A 21,045-nucleotide genomic window follows, 5' to 3' on the forward strand; every position below is an offset into this window, starting at 1 on the left:
TGGCCCGCATGAGCTTCACCCAAGGGCCACCTGAATCCCCAAATTTCACTGCCCAGGCCATCTTCATGCGTAGCACAACAGTGACTTCTTTAAGGCTTCGAATGCCTAGCCCGCCCTCTACAGTTGGGGACGTGATCCTCCACTAGGAAATCCAATGGAGCTTGTCTTTACCTGCAGACGCGCCCCAGAAGAAACGGGCAAACATTTGGTCAAGTTTTGAGATGACGAGCCCCGGGACATGCATGACCACCAAAATATGGATGGGCATGCTCCCAAGGACATGCCTGATGAGAGTCATCCTCCTCGCCTGAGAGATAAACCTGGCATTCCAACCACTGATATGCCGCTCCACCTTGTCAATGATGAACTGGAAATCCGCCTTCTTGACTCTCCCCATTGTAAGAGGAGCACCGAGGTATTGGACGCTAGCGCGAGCCTTAGAGAAGCCTAAAATACGCTCAACAACTCTAGTTCTGCCTACTGCCATGTTTTTATCACACAAGAAACAGCTCTTCTGCATATTGATCTTTTGGCCCGACATTTGCTAGAAGTTTGAAAGGAACTTCTTGACTGAGTGGAGGGAATTCCGGCTGTCACTGACAAATAATAACGTGTCATCCGTGAAGAGAAGGTGGGAGATCATAGGGGTTCCACAGCTAAGCTTATAGGGTTGACATGCGTTGTTGAAAATGAGGCTTCTAAAGTTTTTGGAAAAAGCTTCAGCCGCCAAAATAAAACAGGGTTGGGGATAATGGGTCCCCCTAATGGATCACTCTCGAGGACCTAAAGAAACCAACCACCTCCCCATTGATGAGAACTGAGGACCAGGTATTGGCCCAACAGGTCTCTATTAGACTAATCCCTTTGGAGGAGAAGCCAAACTTGGCTAGAACCTACTTGAGGAAATCCCAGCTGATCCGATCATACGCCTTTTCAAGGTCAGGCTTGAGAATCATGTTACCTCCACTCACCTTACAGTTAAGATCCCTCACTGCCTCTTACGCTAGCTCGATATTTTTCACGATTGCCCTGCCTTTCACAAACGCACCTTGCTAAGGAGAGACAAGTTTAAGAAGCAACGAGCTAAGTCTGTTGGTCAGTACCTTCGAGAAGATTTTATAGATTACATTGTAAAGACTGATTGGGTGAAAATCTCTGAAATACGAGGCCAACTAGGATTTCGAGATCAAACAGATGAGGGAAGAGGAGAAGGCTTGTGGGAGAATGCTCCCTTTGAAGAAATTGACTATAGCTGCATGGACATCTCTCTCCACAATCTGCCAATAATCCGTAAAGAAACCAGCTGAGAAACCGTCTAGACCCGACACTCCATCTTTGGGGAAGGCTCAAGCTACCACCCTCACTTCCTCCATTGAAGGAGGGGCTGAAAGAGCGTCATTGTCAGCCTGGGAAAGGAGGTGGGGGATGCCCCTAAGCATGTCGTCTGCTGGACCGCAAGACTCAGCCCGGAGCAACTCCTCAAAGAACTTAATCACGGCCCTTTTAATATCATCCGGGTTGGAAAAAACATTTTCATCATCATCTTTAATCTGCGAGATGAAGGTGCGACGAACTTTCTCATTTGCCGAATTGTGGAAAAATTTTGTATTTCGACCACTTGCCTCAAGCCAGGATATTCTAGCTTTCTGTTTCCAGAAGGACTCTTCCATGAGTTCTAGCTGAGCTAACGTTGCCTAGCCAACGAGCTTTCCTGCAAACAGTTCCCATGCAGCTGCTCTTGCATCTTCTTTTCTACGTCCACCAGATTTTCCTCAGCCTTCCGAAGATTCTGAAACACATTCCTAAAGACTTCCTTGTTCCACAAGACCATCCATCCATTATGTTTCAAGATGGACCATCACATCATCTCAAAAATTCATATTTTTAGAGTCACGATCACAATGAGACATTAGACAATGCCTAACTAAGCCAACGGAACCATACATGAGATCTAACTCATTAGATCTACCGTTCATCATGTCCACTACATCTGGTGGAATGATCCACCACTTGAACGCACTGATTTAGGATCTAAAGTCCACTTAGATGTCTACTAGGACTATTCAGACCGCCAACAAATGATTAGGAAAAAGATCTGATCGTTAAATCTACGATGATCAACATATATCGCCATTTAGACACACAAACTCATTTTTGTGACCCACCTAAGTTTTAGATATGCCTTATCTTAAGTCAGAGGTCTCAACTGGGCCCTCCAAATGAAATGGATAGAGTAGATTTGCCAAATACATCTATGGGGACCCCACTTGAGGAGTGTGTGTGCACATCTTGTGCATACCCATGGCACACCCAAAACCAAATGTTGGTCAAACTGGGTTTGACCCAAGGAAAATCCGAAAAGAGGATTTTCCTCCTTTCTCTAGTTTTCTCGCCAGCAACGGCATTTGAAAATTGCCGTTTTGGGTTCTGATTTTGGGCCACCATATGAGATCATATGGATGATTTGAATTGTCCATCTAGTCCGGGCGGGAAATCTGACCAAAATAGAGATTTTCCCGCACCATAAAACACATGTACATGTGCACAATTTCCGGTGAGACGGGTCGCATACGTGGTTGTCGAAAATGGAAACTCTCCATTACTGCCAAGTTGGCAATCCACGTGCGGGAGGATTCTTACAATCTGAGCCATACAACTCAAAAATAAAAATAAAATCCCAGCCCTTCATTCATTTTAGGGTTTTCGTAGCTACAAAAAGAGCTCAAATGGAATCTTTTCTGTTAGACAGTTGGCACTATCCTAGCCGCTCCCTAGCTTCTAGAAGCTTTCCAGTTCATCACAAGCGTCGATTCTAGGGCTTCCTAGAGCCTCGTGTGTGTGGCGATCGCAAGTTCTCGTGAGAGAACTCGATGTCGCCGCGAGAAAGCTTCCGCAACTATAAATCTCACTAACCGTTGAGATTTTCATCTCTACTGTCCCAATGATGGGTCCCACAATGATCACTGGACCTATCTAAACCATCCATGTACCTCATCACGAAGGATGGCCCACTTGATCAAAATCCACAATGATCGGTGGATCATCTTCCTCAAACGATGGGAAAGACCCATCTTCTCTAAGTTGGTCCCATCTCTTGATCTAAGCCATCCATTCAGAGACCTATGGTACCTAAAACCTATCTACGACATCCGATTGATGCCATGCGACTCGTAACCAGAACTACCATCTTAAAACTTGGGCAAATTGAGAAAATCTTCCCGTAACTAATCCGTTGATTAGTTGATGTGGAAGCATCCAGAAATAGGTTAATACAACCTATAAGAGGCTGGCTTTTAAGGCGACCATTTTCAAAAATAGAAAGGGGAAAGAGAGGAGTGTGGGTGTCATTTTCTTACTACCTTGGGGGACTCGAACGAGTCTCGTGTCTGGTCCGAGTTCGGGCGAGTTGGGTGCAGTCTGGTCAAGACCAGATGTTGTCTAGATGGGATTAGGAGAAGCAGAGAAAGGAAAGGAAAGAGAGAAAGTGTGTGAGATGCTTCCATTCATGCCGCACCAAACTATCGCACCAGATGACTTGAATCTGGTTGGGTTCTTCTCTGAGTCACGATCCGAGTTGAATCATGTTCACTCCCCAAGTATAGGGTTGTGATGCAGTAATAAACTCAGTGAGACCGAGGTCGAATCCCAAGGGATTGATATTTGTACGTTACCTGAAACTAGATAGAAATAGAACTAGCCTAAGATGAAATCTAAATCGAATGGCCTTTAGGGAATAATTGTGAAATAATTATGTAAAACTTAAGAAAATCAGAAATAAGAAACTAGGGATTCAGAAGATCCACTTGTAGAGATTAGGGAGATCTTATGCCTGCTTCAAGAATCATGGAAATTAAACTGAACTTCCTCTGATATAATTTTAAAGAGATGAAAGGTATATGAATTAGAATGGATTCCATCAGCAAACCATGCCCACGAGACAAAGCAAACAACAGAATTAAACTAATTACTAACCAATCAATCAATGTATGAAGGTAAGGAAGGGTACCATCATCCAACAATGCCCAGGAGACGATGGTGAACAAGAGGGCTTCCTGACGTCATACACATAAAAGGAAAGGAACATGCTCAAAGTCATCACAGACCCATTGTAATTTTAGTCACAACAGACCATTAAAAACTTAAAAAAAAAAACATTCCCTTAATTAAAACCAAAGTCAACATCAATTCAGTCTAAACAAAAGGCATAACAAAAGTCTCCCATCACGCTACAAGCTTCACCTCTTAGCCCTAGCTAAGAGGTTTAGCTAATCATGACCATGATTTAACTCACCTCTCAAAACATAAAATCAGGACAAGGAGAAAAAAAATTGTTAAACAGCTCCACGTCCAGCTCACTCTCTCTCTGCTCCACGTCCTTGCACTGAATGCCCACCCGTCTTTTGAATCCCCCTGGCAATTGGATCCTTCTCCTCTTTTTATAGGCACTAGACCCCTCAAGAAGCACTCCCGAACTCCTCTTTTATGCAGCCCTTTACGCAGAAAAGGTTTCCTGCGTAAACTCTATTTCTCGCAGCAGGAAACGCATAAAAAGCTGCGTTTGGACTGAAGATCCAGATGTTGATCGTCCCGATTACCGTATCTGCCATCATGGCTAGGGTCAAGCCTGGCTGGGGCTTCCATTGGACGGTTCGGATCGATGATCCGATCACGTTCTGGGTCACGTAACTCCACCGAGAATCTGAATTTTTCGGACGCGCGTAAACCTTACGCAGGTTGCACTGACGTGTTCGGTGGGCCCCATAATGATGTCTTCAGAGAAATCCACTTCGTTCATTGGATTCCTGATGAAAAACTAGTCAGGAAGGGTGGGTTTTCTTCAAATTCTGCATGGCCCATTGTACCAGATCCATTCACCGTTCATCTTGCTTTTGGATGATCAAAAATGGATCTCCGGGACCTTTTGAAACTTTGCCACCTAGGTGAGAGTATTCCCTACCCCAGAGACACCATGAACGACTCTGATCATTCAAAGGAGCAAGGGGTGGGCCCCACTGAGTGAAACTGGCGGACCCACGTCTGCCGCTGTGAGAAATCCGATTTGAGAAGAAGAGTCGGTCAGCACTTGCTGACCGACTTTCGGATGTTTGGTGCACGCCCGGTGCACCTGCATACCTTGCACATGCACTACTTGTATGGGTCCCATAGAGATATTTGTGAGAAATCTACTCCATCCATCAATTCTGCCATATCATTTAAGGCGTTGAGTGAAAAATTGAGGCATATCCAAATGTCATGTGGGCCCAAAATCGACGGTTTATGGGCTGATCTATCCGTTGGGCCACTTCTACTGGGATCCAATGGCTGAAATTTGACGTGTACGGTTAATTTATGGTCCTTAGGTCATATATGGAGTTTCGAGCTGAACGAATGGTGGGAACCCTATGATCTTGCATTCTGTACAATTTTTGGGTCACTTAAGCTTCAGTTTCCCGAATTTCTCAGATCTTTGGTGTGTAATTCCGTCAATCTTGGTCCCCTGGAGTCCGTCCCTTGCCTTTAGTGTCATCAGAGCGTTAATCCATGCTTTAAGCTCCCTTTTCAGTCCATGCTCATAAATACACTTTGCATCACAAACTTGATTAAAGCGGGCCATTAAATAGTATTATGTTCGTAAATCCAAGCAATAACTGGGGTCTAATATGTAATATTTGACCCTCAACAAATCGTATATGCAGAGTTCGGTTGTTGCACGTGAAAGAAGCAGAGAAGGAAAAAAGGAAAGAAAGGAAGAAGAAGAAAAGGAAGGAAAAGAGAAGAAAAAGGAGAAACGGGAAGAGAAGGATGAGAGAGAGAGAGAGAGAGAGAGAGAGAGAGAGAGAGAGAGACCAAAGTTGAGTTGGGTTGGGCTGCTATTGAGTCTGACTACGTCAACTCGATCCGAATCTAGACTGATTCCAGATCTTGCTGGACGTGAAAGAGGAAGAAAGTAGAGTACAAGAAGAGAATGGAGAGAGAGCAAGATCGTGTGTTGCTGCCCCAGCTCAAATCGAGCTGAGTCTAAACCGAGCCAGGTCGTGTTTGGTGCTCGCTATTGGACATGCTCTAGCTAGGAGCAAGAAGGAAAGGAAGAGAAAGGAAGTTACAAGAGGGGGGGAGATAAGGAGAAGGAAGGAGGAAAAAGAAGAGGGTACGAGTTGCTGACTCGACTCGCCCAAGTCACGAGATGGGGCTGGTGTATTTGCACCGAGTCCAGATTCTTTTTCGGTGAACTACGTCGGGTCAAGTCGGGTCTGATACCCTGTGATGGACCATCCAGGAATACAAGAAAATGGGAGGGGAATACGTGAAGATGTAGAGAAGAAGAAAGGTGAGTCACTGAGTTGACTCGGTTTAAAACCGAGTTAGGTCTTTTACTCACTGAGTTTCCAATTCCAGACGTTATCGGGTCAAGTTTCGCAACAAGGTAATTCGAGGTTTACCTTTTGTTATTATTTTTAGTTATTATCATATGTTATTATTATTATTAGAATAACTAGTATGGCTAGGTTCATTATTATTAGCTATTATAATTATAATCATTATCATTATTAGATAATATTGTTATTTCCATTTTGGATTGGTATAAATATTAATATTAGTTCTTATTAGATTACTGTTAATAATTATTTTATCATTTTAGCATTTATTAAACTCTCATTTTTTATGAAAATGATATTAGATATTGTTGGGAAGAATTAATACCAATTCACAAATTATCATTAGTAGTATTTTATTCTTTACGCAAAAAGTTAGAGTTCAAGTTCTAATACTTATACTTAGATTTAAATAGTTGGATAAAGCCCTAAAATTTACATGATCTAAACATTAAACTTTAATCCTAACCATATAAATTTTGTTATGTTGTAATCTAACCACTCCAAGCATTCAAATTTTGTTAAATCTTGATCCTAAGGTGTGTACAACTATCTCTAATATTACCGGGAGACGAACAGACTCTTGAAAGGTGATGTTCACCCTTTAAGCTTTTCTACATAATGATAGTTAGTGTAACTCATTTAATTTATCTATTGCCTAATATAATACTCAGTGAAATTGATGATAAATGTTACTTTCTATTTCAGTAATTCTTTATAATGACTAATGATTATATTTACATTCAAATATGAACATGCGATAGATCTTAAATATATAACTTTACATGTGTAATTACTATTGACATGGTACATGACTTGTTTTGCCACTTGCGATTATTTTATGGTGTTTGTGGAAGTCCTTGAACTAGTGGCCTTTCTACCAAATAGATTAAATGAAATTTTCTTGTCGTGGACTTACCATCTTATGAATTGCTTATGCCTTTGTGGCAATGTAACGCCCTGGAAATCGGGGATCGTGCATACACTTGACTCTCGAGTTCCCGGGTGTCACTTATAACCGATTTTTCTTAATATGCATTTAATCGGGTTTAAATGCGCAGCCTGGAGTTCTTGGAACATGAAGCACAAACGGACCTGTCGACTGAAATGAAAGAGAACTAGCATATGTATATATATACAAATATACATGACCAAAAAAATAAAGGGTCGCACATGTCGTCACCCAACGAAATCATAAAAGAATAATATGTCCAAAAAGAATAGAGCTGAGCCCTCTGCGTAGTGATCAGCGTGCCATCTACAGGTCCGATGAGGGCTCGTACAACCGCTGGAAGTAAGAGAACTCGTCCTCCTCCTTGAGGCTCGCGTCGCCAGGCTACACGAAATCTGTATCACCTGCATTTATGAACGGGTCTGGTTGGTGTTTTAAAACACCGTCCCAGAGTGGGAGTGAGTGATTAACTCAGTGGGTGCTATTAGCCATAAGTTGTAACAAGCATCAATTATAATAAGAATTTAATGAAAAGTAATCAATCATAAACATCTATCTAGTCTTGTTAATGCACATGCATGCAGGATGATATGATGTATGCCCTCGCCACAACGCTCCCTCGAGCGACTCCATCTAACGATCACGTATGACAATACTCCCTCAATGCGACCTCGACTGCTGAGTCGCCAACCTAGCTAATACCATGCAATGATGATGTTAACCGGGTTCTTAGTTAAGTCCATTCATCCAGCAGATTTGAGAATTTGATACACCCCACATATCAAATGCCCTGAACTAGTTGCGAGGCTAAGACCCCCCAATGTGTGAGGTCGAGACCCCGCGATCCTTGACCCCGTCGGGTTTTCTCTATCCCCGACTTCAAGCACATGGGGGGTACTAAATGTGGGGTCGATCACGGTCACTACGGGGAGGCGCGTCACCCCAGCATAGGCCGACAGATCGGACACAGTATCTCATTCCACCATGCCCGACTCACGAGACAGTGGATCGATATTCAATTCGTTCTCGATGGGCTACAACGGTGGTAGGGTATTCTAGTTTCCATACATATGTGAACAAACAAGGTTAACAAACCAGGTGAGTCAGCCAACGGACTAAACCGTACGAGCCCAGGCAAGTACGTGGCGGAACGATATCGGGTACAAGCGACCCATGTAGTCTAACTACTGCCGCCCATACGCACTCGCCCAAACCCATGGGTTTAGCCTCAAGGTGGTCCTACCAACGGAACCACCTTCGCTCTCCTCATGTTCCTGACCAACCCAAGGGTAGGAATAATGATTCATAGCATGCCAACTACCAATGTAACATCAAGCATAGTCAACACCATGTTCTCATGTTGCTCAACATATAATTCAAATTTCTCTAACAAGCAAACTATTAATATCATGAATAAGGTGTATGTGTGTGGTGTGGGTTCGTGAGAAAGTTAAGCACTTCCTACACCTCAAGGGATCAAATACATAAGAGCAAATGAATCATACACAATATGAAGCAACACATATGAGAAAAAGAAATCAACCAAATATAAACATGTAATCATCTATGCACTAGATCATGAGAGAGGCAAGATTAACATCAAAGAGAAATAAACATGCAAATCATACAATTCCAACAACATGTCATCCCTAGGTTCCTCTAGATTTTTCCATATAACATACCAAGCAAACAAAATCATTAAACTCTAACTATAATTGGTGCTAGGCCACCTAAGGATAATAGTCCGCACCTATGGATTGTTGAGATCTTGAAAAATAACCTAAAAACGCCAAACTCGATGTTGATCGGCCGGAATCCTAAGACAATGCACTTGCATGTTAGGATTTCATACAAATCCTAGCTCAACACAAAAGATTACAAAAATGATGGGTGCTTACCTCCCCAATCAGATGAAAATCACTTGTATTTGTGGATGTGGGATTTCTTGAGCAAAGGGAAGAGGGGTTTCTAAATCTCACCTCCCTTGGGCCCACCTTTTTCTCCCTTCTTCCTTCTCTCCTTCTCTCTTTCTCCTCTTTTCTCCTCTTTCTCTCTTTCTCTCTTTCTTTTCTCTAGGACAAATTCGTATGGGGAGAGGGGTGCCCCAAATGAGGCCCTTTTATAATGCCAGATTTGGTGACAATGGCCCCAAGTGTTGGGTTTTTACTATACTAGACCTATGAGAGGGTCTTTCTAGCCTCTAGGGCCCACTATAGGGTGTACAAGTCAATATACACTGTACGATAGCTAGCCCTAATGATGATCTACGTATGGATATATCGGCTTGCCATTTGGATGCGCCGATCGACAGATATGATAAGAAGTCTGTTCAACTGTCACTGATAGTCGATCAGGGCTGCGACTATATGGATATGAGCAGGAAAATATCCTTACTCCATGGGTAAAGTTTGGGCATAAACCGACGGTCCGAAATCCTCAACTTTGCATAAGAGTGGACGACTCAACTCACTTAAGTTCCAACTCCTTCCTTTAGGGTATTTGCACTTCTCATGCACTCGTCCTTCGGCTCAAGTTGACCGATTCTGGACCGTACCCAGGTCCGATTCCCGCGATGGTCGTCAAGTCCAATGAGACGGACATTATTCTATAGTTTTGGAACTAGTGGTCCACCAACGAGCGGTCTAGAGCTTGTTTGGATAACCGGGGCAGTTCTGGTGGCCCTCTGACCATGAAACTCATATGATAGGTGCTCCATGGCCCGATGAAGGGCCATGCAAAATTTGGGGATGATCAGATATGGGGTTTGGTCGCACGAGTTTGATTCGCGATCAACGGTCGCCGTGCCACGATCGGGACCCAGATTTTGTGAGCGGGCGTAGAAAAATACATTAGACCTTTACCGTAAATCTGGAAGAAATTCGACAGCTAAAATGCCTGAAATCTCAATTTTATTTACCAGTGCCAGATTCCAATTCTGGCATTGGTGGGTTGCATTTGGCAAGTACCGATGGGACGGCCTGAATAGTTTATTTCTGGGTGTCCATTGGGTCCGTGAACCGTAATGGACCACAAGCCCAGTGAGATCTTCAGTTCCCTAAATTTTTAGATTTTTCTGACCCTCCTCGGTCGCTGGGTGGCTCACATAGGTTGTCGTTAAGTGTAAACGGGTCATCTGGCTTGACTTCGGTTAGATCTTTGGGTCCAATGTGAGTGGATCATAGGGCTAAACTTGATGTTCAGGTGATCGGACGGATTCGTTGGCTTCTTACAGTTGATTAAATGGACTTGTGCGGTTCTTTACTGGTTTCACCCGTGTTTAAACTATTATTGAGTGCTAATGGCCATTAAGTGATATTATAAGTTAATTAATAAAAAAAAATTTCAAGAATTTTTTTAAAAATCCAAAACAGTCAAAATCCAGGATGTTACATGCATTTTACAGAAAATCCCTTTTATTGCACCTTTAAATGGACTATTTTGCCTTATATGGCTTTGATGGACTATTTGCCCTCTTGTGGCTTTTATGGATTATTTTCGATAACCTTGCGATGGTAAGTTTCACTTGTCAAACTATGATTGACCTCTAGTTAAAGACGTTACCATTAAACATCTTGTTTGTTAGTCTCATGAGCCAGGGATGGTGGAATGAGACACTATGCCTGAACTGTCGGCTTATGCTAGGTAACAAACCCCGCATAGTGACCTTTAAGATTTCTTTAAATGGTAGTTTGAAATTAGACTAATCATGTATCTTCATGGCATACGGACTTTACCGGGTGGTCGATACAAGACGCGGAGTTTGCTTGAGTCAATACGGGTTATACCGTAGAGTATTTTACCTGGTGATTCTTAGTTTTCATTATGTGCATTCGACTACCATGGGGCTATCCTTTTCACATGAACTTTTCTAGGTATCTAGTTTTCTTTGGACGTATCATAGAATACTATTCCAGGAAGCTAGCTTACCTTTTTTTTTTTTTTTTTTTTTTTTATAAAGGAAAGTGAACTAATACCACTTCTTGTATTAATCACAGAAAATTACATCCATTCGGGTGGGGCCGAACAAAAAAGGAAACGGCCCTCACCTATCATTTAAACAGAAGCTAGCTTATCTTAGGTGTTCTCGTTGTATGGTCTTTTCCGGATGGCTAATTCTCCTTGGGCATACCTTTGTGTACTTTTATGGGTAGCTAGTTCTCCTTGGGCGACCTTTTTGCCAGCTAGATGTGCATCCCCAGGTTTAAACAAGATTATCTTTGTAGAATTTATTTAATGAATGTGTATCTGATAAACTTTATCAGATTACTATGATAATCATTGTGAAATATTTGTTATACACTGTCTCTGATAACTATGCTTGAGTATCTTGATGATATAATAAATCGTAGGGATTATACCTCACTGGGATAGCCATTGACGCTATCAAACCGTAATCAGTGTGCAAGTAACGCAAAGGGTGTGCATGCTGGTGTTCAGGTGGAATAGAAAGATCCAGACGATCTTGCGACTCCCTATTATTGATTTCGTTTGCATTTAAGTTGTATTGTCATATATTATTAAAACTTAAGACATTGGTTTGTATAATTTTTTGGATAACTACTTGAAATCTTGGTTATGTATATTTGGACTCCCTCTTATACTTGATTTGTTTATATTCCGCTAGTTTACTAATTCTGATAAAGAAAAAAAAATGTACGTGAAATTTGAGTCACAATTAAAGGTTAACACTCGTTTGAATTATGAATAGTGTACTCGGGTTTCGAGAACCGGAGTGTTACACCATCGGCCACACTATACAAGTAACTCCACACATGGCCACATATTCCAAAATGTCGCCTATAGAGAGATACCATACCTGACAGAAAGATCAGGTCCATTGATTCATAGGGATGGCACACATGTACTTTGTATAATCAACTCAGCTTTCATAATATCTGAAATGTTAAGCCTAATGGCCCAGACCCGGATTGTGTAGTGTAGATACAGCATCCAAGTCAGCATTGTGTTGACATGGCAAAGTTCTTTTGCCTCACAGTGTACGTGGAGCTCAATGCATGTTCATATATTCCAAAATGTCGCCGGTGGAAACATCCCAGACCTGACAGAAAGATCAGGTCTTTTGATTCATCAGGGATGCCATACATGTACTGTGTATGATCAATTCTGCTTTGGTAATATCTTAAGTGGATGACCAATTCTGCATTGGTAATATCTGAAATGGTAATAGTAGTGGCTCAGACTCTCAAATTGTGTAGTGTAGAACACAGCACCCAAGTTAGTATCGTGTTGATGTGGCAAAGTTATGTAGACCCCACCCTGTATGGGTAGCTCAACTCATGGTCATATATTCGAAAATATCGCCTGTAGAAACATCCCAGACCTGGCAGAAAGATCATGTCCATTGATTAATTAGGGATGCCACACATCTACTGTGTATGATCAACTCTGCTTTGGTAATATCTAAAATAGTAAGCAAAGTGGCCCAGGCTCGGATTATGTTGTGTAGAACACAGCACTGAGGTCTGTCAACAGTGGCAAAGTTTTGTGAAGCTCACCGTGATGTATGTGTTATGCATCCACCTTTTGCCGCATCATTTTTATGACATAAGCCAAAAAATGAGACAGATCCAAAGCTCAAACGGACCACACTACAGAATGCAGTGAATGCTTGATTCACAATGTGTGTGACACTCAGCTTACACATGGAACTCTGCACCTGTGTGTGACATCAGGACTGCTCATCAGGCGATCCACTTCAAAGCCAATATGCTGAACAGGTATAGGAGGCAAAAGCACATTCAATATATACAAGCGAGAGGATAGCGAATTTTTGGGCATACCGCGCTACAAGCTGAAGCCACAAGGTGTGATTCTACAGCAACAGATTCAAATGGGCCGGATTCAAGGATTGCTCGTAACAACAGAGCGCAGAAGCCAGAGCTGATGTTAAGATATTGCCAGCCGATGATTGAACATGAAAGAAGACTGGAATCGCATAATCATTCCCAAGTTCATTGGTCAATTTCTCTCAACCATTTGTTTTGTATGTGCATCCCTAATGACAGTATCATGAGTGGCTTGGGGTGCCTTGGTTTCACACGTGCTAAAAAATGTTAGCCAATTTGAACCATTAAAATCCAGCATCATGGCATTTGTGCAACTACCTAACATTGACAATGGCCTTGATACCTTGATATTATCTTGTTCTTGTGAACTTAAATGACTAGTGTTGGGGACCACAGAAGCGCAAAGAGATGAATCAAGCACAAAGAGATGAATCAAGCAAAGTACTTTAGTAGCAACAATTAAGTTCAATCATAAAAACTCTAAATTTAATATGAAAAAGCCTTTCAAAAAAAAAAAAAAAAACTACGGTACAAAGTAACAGATATCACTATGAAAGCAAAAACTACAAGAGATAGAGAGGATAGCCTTGTAGTAGTTTGGTTGTATCGTGGATGTGGTGGGAAGTAATGGGACATTGATTTCGGTTAATGAGCCCTTTTATTCCAAGTGAACTTAGGAAGTTTTTAATAGTTGTTCAATCACCACTGTTTTCCTTTGATGGGGTCCACCTGAGATTTGAATCTGACTCATTTTTTGGTCCCATGACCTAGAATGTTATGCCCCTGGAGTGTTTGCATGCTTTTGTACGCGCGAATAGGATTACCATTTTGTGATGGACCTCACCATGGATGGTGGTTATGCTAGTTCCAGTTTCTACAGTCATCTGGACCCGCCATGGATAGACTGCAGGGTATACTCTGTTTCTGTTTGTTCAAATGGGTTACTGTTGATCCGATGGACCGCAGGGATGCACCATTCTATATATCATCATACGTGGGACCATCGTAGCCCTTAGATTTTTGTCCGCAAATAAGCTATTAATGAAAGAAGGACACTAGTTTGATGCTCTAGAAGAGTGTAATGGCTGATATCCAGGTACTCAAAATTTGCAATTGTGGCGTATATCAGCTCAAATTAAGCCACTCAGATTGTAAATAGGAAATCATCCTACGAAATATCAGTGCCTTTGGCTAATGGGAATTTGTTTGTTGAAAATTGGAAATTTTTTATTGAATTTGGAACGTTGATAGTTTTAGCCCATTTTATAAATCCGGTAAATATTTGTAGATACACCCCCTCCAAAAACTGTGTACGTGAATTTGAATGAGAGTAGTGAGGAGCAGCTGACATCAAGTGCAGCATATATTTGTAGGAAGGCCAGGTAAGAGTCTGTCCAGCAGGCGCGGTGCATGGAAGGATCGCATGGCTCAGTAGGGAAGGATTTCGTCTCTGGGGAGGCTGTAATGGGACTTGTGACACTAGTGGCATCTTCTCCAAAGGCAGATGATAGACGCAACAGAGAGAGAGAGAGGCCACGGCCCAAGAAGACAGAGAGATAGTAGCGTGGTAAGGCTGCCTTTCAGGCGTGCAACGTATGTTTGTCGAAAGGCCTCAGAGTCTTGCACCCCGGCAACAAGCTGGCAGATGTCCAGTCAGGTTGCTATTTGAGGAGACTGGGACCCAAATTGTGATTGCGCAGAAGAAAAAGAGTCATCAATGGACTGAACGGGTATTAATTACTTGTCCCGTGTTCAAACATTTTTTTTTTTTTTTTTTATGAACAGAACAATTCTAATCCTGGCAAAAGGATTTTACAAGAATTACAATTTTCGAGCAGGCCCTCAGCAAAAACAAAGAGGCCTGTCTATCGTATAATTAGCTCGAGGTATCAGGATTTTGAAATCTGATAAGCCCCAGGCCAGTACGGTCCAGGATAAACCTGTGTTCAAACATGTGGGTTGGCCATGAAGGTGAAATTACTTAGGGAAAGATGTTGAAAGCCAAACAATTCAGCAATTTCCTTGACAGACAATATATTGCACTCCACTTAGGACATGTATATCACCTAGCCAATGTCCTTAAAATGCCATTAGTATTTTCTCTCCACCATGAAAATTTATATTCACGTACCAATGGCATAACCATTGACATCCAAAGAAACACGTCTGAAATACCCATAAACACAAACAGTGCTTCTCATCCCAAAATAATTTTCACACACACAATACATACCGTAAATATGAGTGAAAAGGAAAACCACATATAATGTAAAAGCAACCATGTCCAAATGCACATTATGAAACATAGTACATGTCTAAAGCCAACTTTGCAACCATGCTGATAAAAAAATAAATTTAAAAAAAAAAAACCATGTTTAGCAATACCCATAGTTATGCCCAAATAACAACCATATTCCAGCGACGTTTATGCATAGACAAACACACATATCATAGAAACAGACGCTTGTCCAAGCAATTCCATGCTAAAAATACACCCGATAGACATCAATAGCCTCTCCAGCGTCTCACCCAAGACAAATGCTACCCTTTAGCTCCAGATCCTTGGTGAGGCCACTACACGCCCTTCAACTGTACATCTTTGATGAAGTCATGACATTCGGTGACGCATTTTATTCTTTTCATGCTCAACACCTTGCTATAATCTCCTCAAAACTCAGTCTAGAGCATGAACACATAAGCAATAGATTTTTAGCAGATACAACCATAAATCCATAACAAATACAACAATAGATGGATAATTGATACAACAACATATTCATGACAGATGCACTAAAGGATTTATATGAGAAACTACACATCCACCTTTGATTATTGGCCCGTCTATCTACATGGTGAGAGCACGTAATATACAGTTTGTATGTTTCCTGTATGGTATGTAATTGCTTCCATACACTGCCAGCCCAAGCGTGTCTGCGCCTGGTTCATGACTGTAAGACCAAGTGCAAGCTCAACCTTCCCACCTAATGTGCTTGATAGTAGGGCTGAAGGGGCCAGGCTGGCCAACAGGCTTTTGATCCTAGCCTATTTTGGCCATGTTTGGGCTAAAATATTGTGCCTATGAGCCCATGTCCTTGCAATTTTCTTCCAAACGGAAAAGTTATAATTATCTACCTTTGTGATTTTTCGTACATGGTCCATCGATGATGAGGTCCACAACATGGACGGGCCCAATTGATGCATCACACATCCAAGGTTGCAGTACAGAAATGGCTCTGCTATCATACGGTTCTACCAGCTCTGAGGTAACATCTTCCACCCTACTAGTTCATAAGATGACTGCCGGGATGTGGTTTTTATGGTAAAGCACCATCCACCGGCAACAACAAATCAAGCGTCCAAATCTAATATATGTGTGCCACGTCCGTCCGTCCGTCGGTACGGTGGCAAGGGATAGGGATCTAGGCCTCATTCAAATGGACGCGGATTAGCTACTGACAGGTTGGACATCAGGAAGGTTTCAACGGTGGCATCACTCTCCCCACTGTTTTCTGTGGTGGGGTCCACTGCAGATTTGGATCTGCCTCATTCTTTGGATCATGCCTTAAAATGATCTCTACAAATGGATGAACCGTGTGGATAAAACAGAGAGTGGGGTCCACATAATTTGATGACGTCACTTCAGCAGGGAGTCTCGCAACCCAAATAAGGATGGATCACGCAATCTCGAAATCGGATTGTGTACTAAGTCACTCAGCACGCTTTTATGGTAATGAGTAAATTCTGTTGGGCCACCATGACTGTATGTATTTTATCCACATCGTCCATTCGTTTTTCAGCTCATTACAGGGGCTTGAGACCAAAATCGAAGCATATTTAAGGCCCAAGTGGACCACACCACAGGAAACAGTGGGAATAATGATTTACACCGTCAAAACCTTCCTAAGGCCCAAAGTGATGTTTGTCCGACCTGTTCATAAGATCAAACACTCATGGATGGACGGAAAACAAAAATATCAGTTTGATCTCCTGTGGTGTGGTTAAGTTGAGATTTTTAGATATTTAATTTTTGGTATCATGACCTAAAGTTATCTGTTAAAATGGTCGGACGGAGTGGATAAAATAGATAAATCATAATGGATCCTACGGAGTTTACTTAGTACGCTTAGCCTAAGGAGTTACTCACGACGCAATATATTTTAGAAATAAATTTGCACATTCATTGAGAAAATATACTTTGTACAGCTAGACTTACCTCATCAACGTTGAGTAGTTCCATTACCCATCCCTCCGCTTCTGTCCACTGTACACGCTTGATGATGGGGATGTGCCTCACCTTTCTACGGTCCTCCTCGCTTCCATCTTTTAGTTTCAACTTATCCGTCAATTCCGTTGGCATGCCCCATAAGCGGAGCTCTTGGAGTCCAGTGAGATATTCAATCCCTTCAGGAAGAGTCTTCAACCCCTCACAGTTAATCAGAATTAGCTCTTGGATGCTTGCCAATGCTCCCTTTTCTATTACTATCCGATTTAGTTGTTTCATGTCCCGTAGATAAAGGTTCCTGAGCTTAGTAAACCGTCCATCGCGGAAACACAACTGCTGCCCTTCATAGGCATTCTGAAGGTAAAGGTACATCAGATTGGGCAATGCTTGGATTGATGAAAGAGGATCTTCTTCTCTTAGCTTTGACCAATTCAACGCCAAAGAGGTGAGGTTCACAAGGGAGTTAAGCCATCGAGGCACATTCTCCAAATGCCCATACAGGTAAAGCTTCTGAAGAAACGGTGGAGGGTTAGGAGAGAGTGCTTCCAATTGAAGTGTTTCTTCCTCTGTTCTTGCAGACACATTCAACGTCAGAAGGTGTTTCATCTTTCCGATTGAATTGCACAACTCAGCTCCATCGATTTTTCTGACCTTAGAAATGGTAAGACTTCTAAGTTGGGTTAAGTTCCCAACTTGTTTAACAATCTCCCCTTCTTTCTCTTCAATACAATGTAGAGTCTGTAAATTTGTTAAATTACATATACTTACAGGAACTTGGATGCTAGTAAAGAAATTAAAATTATATGCAAACTCGTCAGTAAGTCGATAAATAAACACGTGTCGTAGTTTACGTAGCTTCACAATCCCACTGGGTAGCCTCTCTAGCTCCGTATTCCTGACGTCCAGTGTTTGAAGGTTCTGTAGCTTCCATAAAGATTCGGGAAGCTCCCTAACTTTAGTTTTACTTAAGTTTAGATACCGTAAATTGAACATGTTAGTCACTTCATCTGGTATGCTTTCGATAGGAACTCCTTCTAGATTTAGGACCCTCAGAAATCTAAAGCTTGATGCCATCGTATTTAAAGAAGAAGAAAGAGACATGTTTCCATCAAACACCCTGAGGGAACGAAGATGTGTCATACCTGCACTCGAATGATTAATTTCGCCACTACTGTAGATTGACATGCGGCGGACTTTGCCATTTTGCCTTGCTTGCAGCTCATCGTATGTCGTGCAGAACTTTTCTTCGCGACTTACTGATAATGCCACTTCACGCACAATATCGTGCATTCGACAAGCTTTCAACCTTCCAAACACGTTCGTCTCAACAACCTGAATTATGTTTCGATGGATGAGTTCCTTCAGATAGTCTTCTGCCGCCTCCTCCATTGTAATTTTACTCGTCTCCTCCACAAAACCCTCTGCCACCCATAACCTAATCAGCCGCTTGCGTTTAATTAAATAATCTTCCGGAAACATGCAACAATAGAGGAAACAGTACTTAAGGCGGTATGGTAGATCATAGAAGCTAAGCAACAGGATGCGCTTTACTGGTGAAAGCATTTGATTGTTTGTCAACTGCCAGCTCAGGTTTTTGTAGATTCGATTCCATTCCAATGCAGTCTTGTCTCTCAATGACAAGAGGCCGCCCATGGCAATAATAGCAAGTGGCAAGCCTTCACAGTTTTCTACTATAGATCGAGCCAATGGCTCAAGCTCTAAAGGACAGGGTTCATTCGGAAATGCCTTCTTACAGAAGAGCACCCAGGCCTCTTCTTGATCTAGAAGCTGAAGCTTGCAGACACGTCTTCCCTCTCCTGCTGCAGAAGCCACATTAAAGTCTCTCGTGGTAACTACTAACCTACTTCCACATCCACAATCTGAAAATATGACATTTACTTTATTCCAATCATTCATAGTCCAGACATCATCCAAGATAATGAGGTACTTTTTTGAGTCGAGAAGTCCTCTAACCATCCGCCTCAACTCGCCAGCATCTTTGGTGGCTAAGTCATTTGGAACAACATCTTCCTTAGCCTCAAGTAATTGTTTTATGATGCTTCGTAGTAGCTCATCAATTCTAAGAGACTGTGAGACAGAAACACATGCGTAGCAGTCGAAGTGCTTCTTTACTTGTTGATTCTTGTAGGTTTTAGTGACAAGAGTGGTTTTGCCCACCCCACCCATCCCTGTCACTGAAATCACCGTGCGCTGTTTTTCTTCCTCCACTAACCATCCGTCTATCAAATCTATTTCTTTCGTCATCCCCACAATGTCATTGTCTGCTTTGAAAACAGAAGTTTCTAAATCACGTTGCCACTGTTCGCTAACATCAGAGGATCTGGTGACTTCTTCTATTTGGCTGGGTCTTCGCTGAAAAATATTCTGAACATTTACCTTGGTTTCTTGAAGTCGTGTGGCGAACCGATGCCTGCCGCAGATATTCTTGGGGATATGGATAGTGTCAACGACAAAACCCTTGAATCCACCTCGTCGTGGCCTGTCCATGCGATACAAGAACTCGTCGATGATATCCTCCACATCATGCGCAGCGTCTCTTACTTCTCCCACCCATGTTTTCATTTCTTCATTGCTATCCTTTCTTCTATCAGCATCCCTCAACAAGGCTCGCATTCTATTAAGTTCCGTCTCGATTTCTTTAACTTCCTTGCGTACTCCTTTTAGTAGAGATCCTTCTTCTTTTAGAAGGGCACTTAAGTTTTCTAACAAGAATTGAACAACACTCTCTGCCATCGGAATTTCTGAAAAATAGAAAAAGAAGACAATCGATGTCAGAAAGAAATATTACGTTATTCTTTGGGCTATATACGACTATATGTGAAATCTACTTGGAACATTAGATACATTGGATCATGTTGGTCCAGGGCCAAGCAATCCACGGGAATCCATAATTTAGGTGGGATACACCAATGGAACCAGTTGGGAGCGAATGACCACTTTTGATAACACCTGGGCCCACCTGAATTGCATAATAGGTTGGGATTTGGGCCCTGGCCATAAAATTGGGTGATACACATAATAGAAGTATAGGATTTAACATACACAACATGGTGGACTCTATAAAAATCAACGGTGAGTGTTCCCTGAAAATAATTTTCACTGGTATAGCCTGCCCATGGATTTCACGTACACGACTGTAGAGCCTGCCCTAACCGTACTTGGCAGGGATGCTCTCTCTCTATATACACATATATGTTGGAAATTATAAAGCGCAAACTTTTTTCATCAAAATGTGGTGAAAGGTTGTTATAGGCTCCGTGTGATCTGTTGATGACATCCACTTCGACTATCATGTATATGTTATCTAATTTGACCTCCAAAAATCTGGCCAATCCTTGTGGCCCAACAACGTGTAGGAAGAGTTGAAGTGGACGCCCGTCTTAGTCTCAAAATAGCCTGATTTTTTAAGTCTACCATAACCTGGGGTAGGTATTTCACATTGATGGATTGGATGGCATATACGCAACATGGTTAGTCTTGTATGAGAATCCGGGATGCAGATTAGCTACTGACGCCTTTAACAGCTATCACGCTGCTGAAGTGATGTCACCAAGTTCTGTGGGCCCAACATGATGTATGTGTTGTATCAACACCGTCTATCAATTTTGGCAAGATTATTTTACAGCATGAGCTTAAAAATGAAGCAGATTCAAAACTCCAGTGGACCCT

General features: G+C 42.0%; 2 protein-coding genes across 4 annotated transcripts in view; both read right to left on the minus strand.

The window, feature by feature from the left end:
- The window catches only part of LOC131236025 (disease resistance protein RPM1-like), a 158,828-nt gene that overhangs the window by 122,913 nt on the left and 14,870 nt on the right, over positions 1–21,045 (minus strand). The gene's annotated exons all lie outside the window — the stretch shown is intronic.
- Positions 1,685–20,109, minus strand: LOC131236046 (disease resistance protein RPM1-like). The gene is made up of 2 exons (XM_058233137.1): positions 17,347–20,109; positions 1,685–1,789 (listed from the first exon to the last, which is right to left on the minus strand). The coding sequence occupies exons 1-2, from the start codon at positions 20,107–20,109 to the stop codon at positions 1,685–1,687; spliced, it is 2,868 nt and encodes a 955-aa protein (XP_058089120.1).

Source organism: Magnolia sinica, unplaced genomic scaffold, assembly GCF_029962835.1.
Source record: "Magnolia sinica isolate HGM2019 unplaced genomic scaffold, MsV1 ctg129, whole genome shotgun sequence".
Lineage (NCBI taxonomy): Eukaryota > Viridiplantae > Streptophyta > Magnoliopsida > Magnoliales > Magnoliaceae > Magnolia > Magnolia sinica.

What these genes read in the sequence shown, in the direction of transcription:
- LOC131236046 (XM_058233137.1), bottom strand. Translation starts at nt 20,109, where the DNA reads ATGGCAGAGAGTGTTGTTCAATTCTTGTTAGAAAACTTAAGTGCCCTT. An exon ending in AACTACTCAACGTTGATGAG is followed by an intron (nt 1,790 to 17,346) that starts GTAAGTCTAGCT and finishes AATGTGTTTCAG; the next exon opens with AATCTTCGGAAGGCTGAGGA.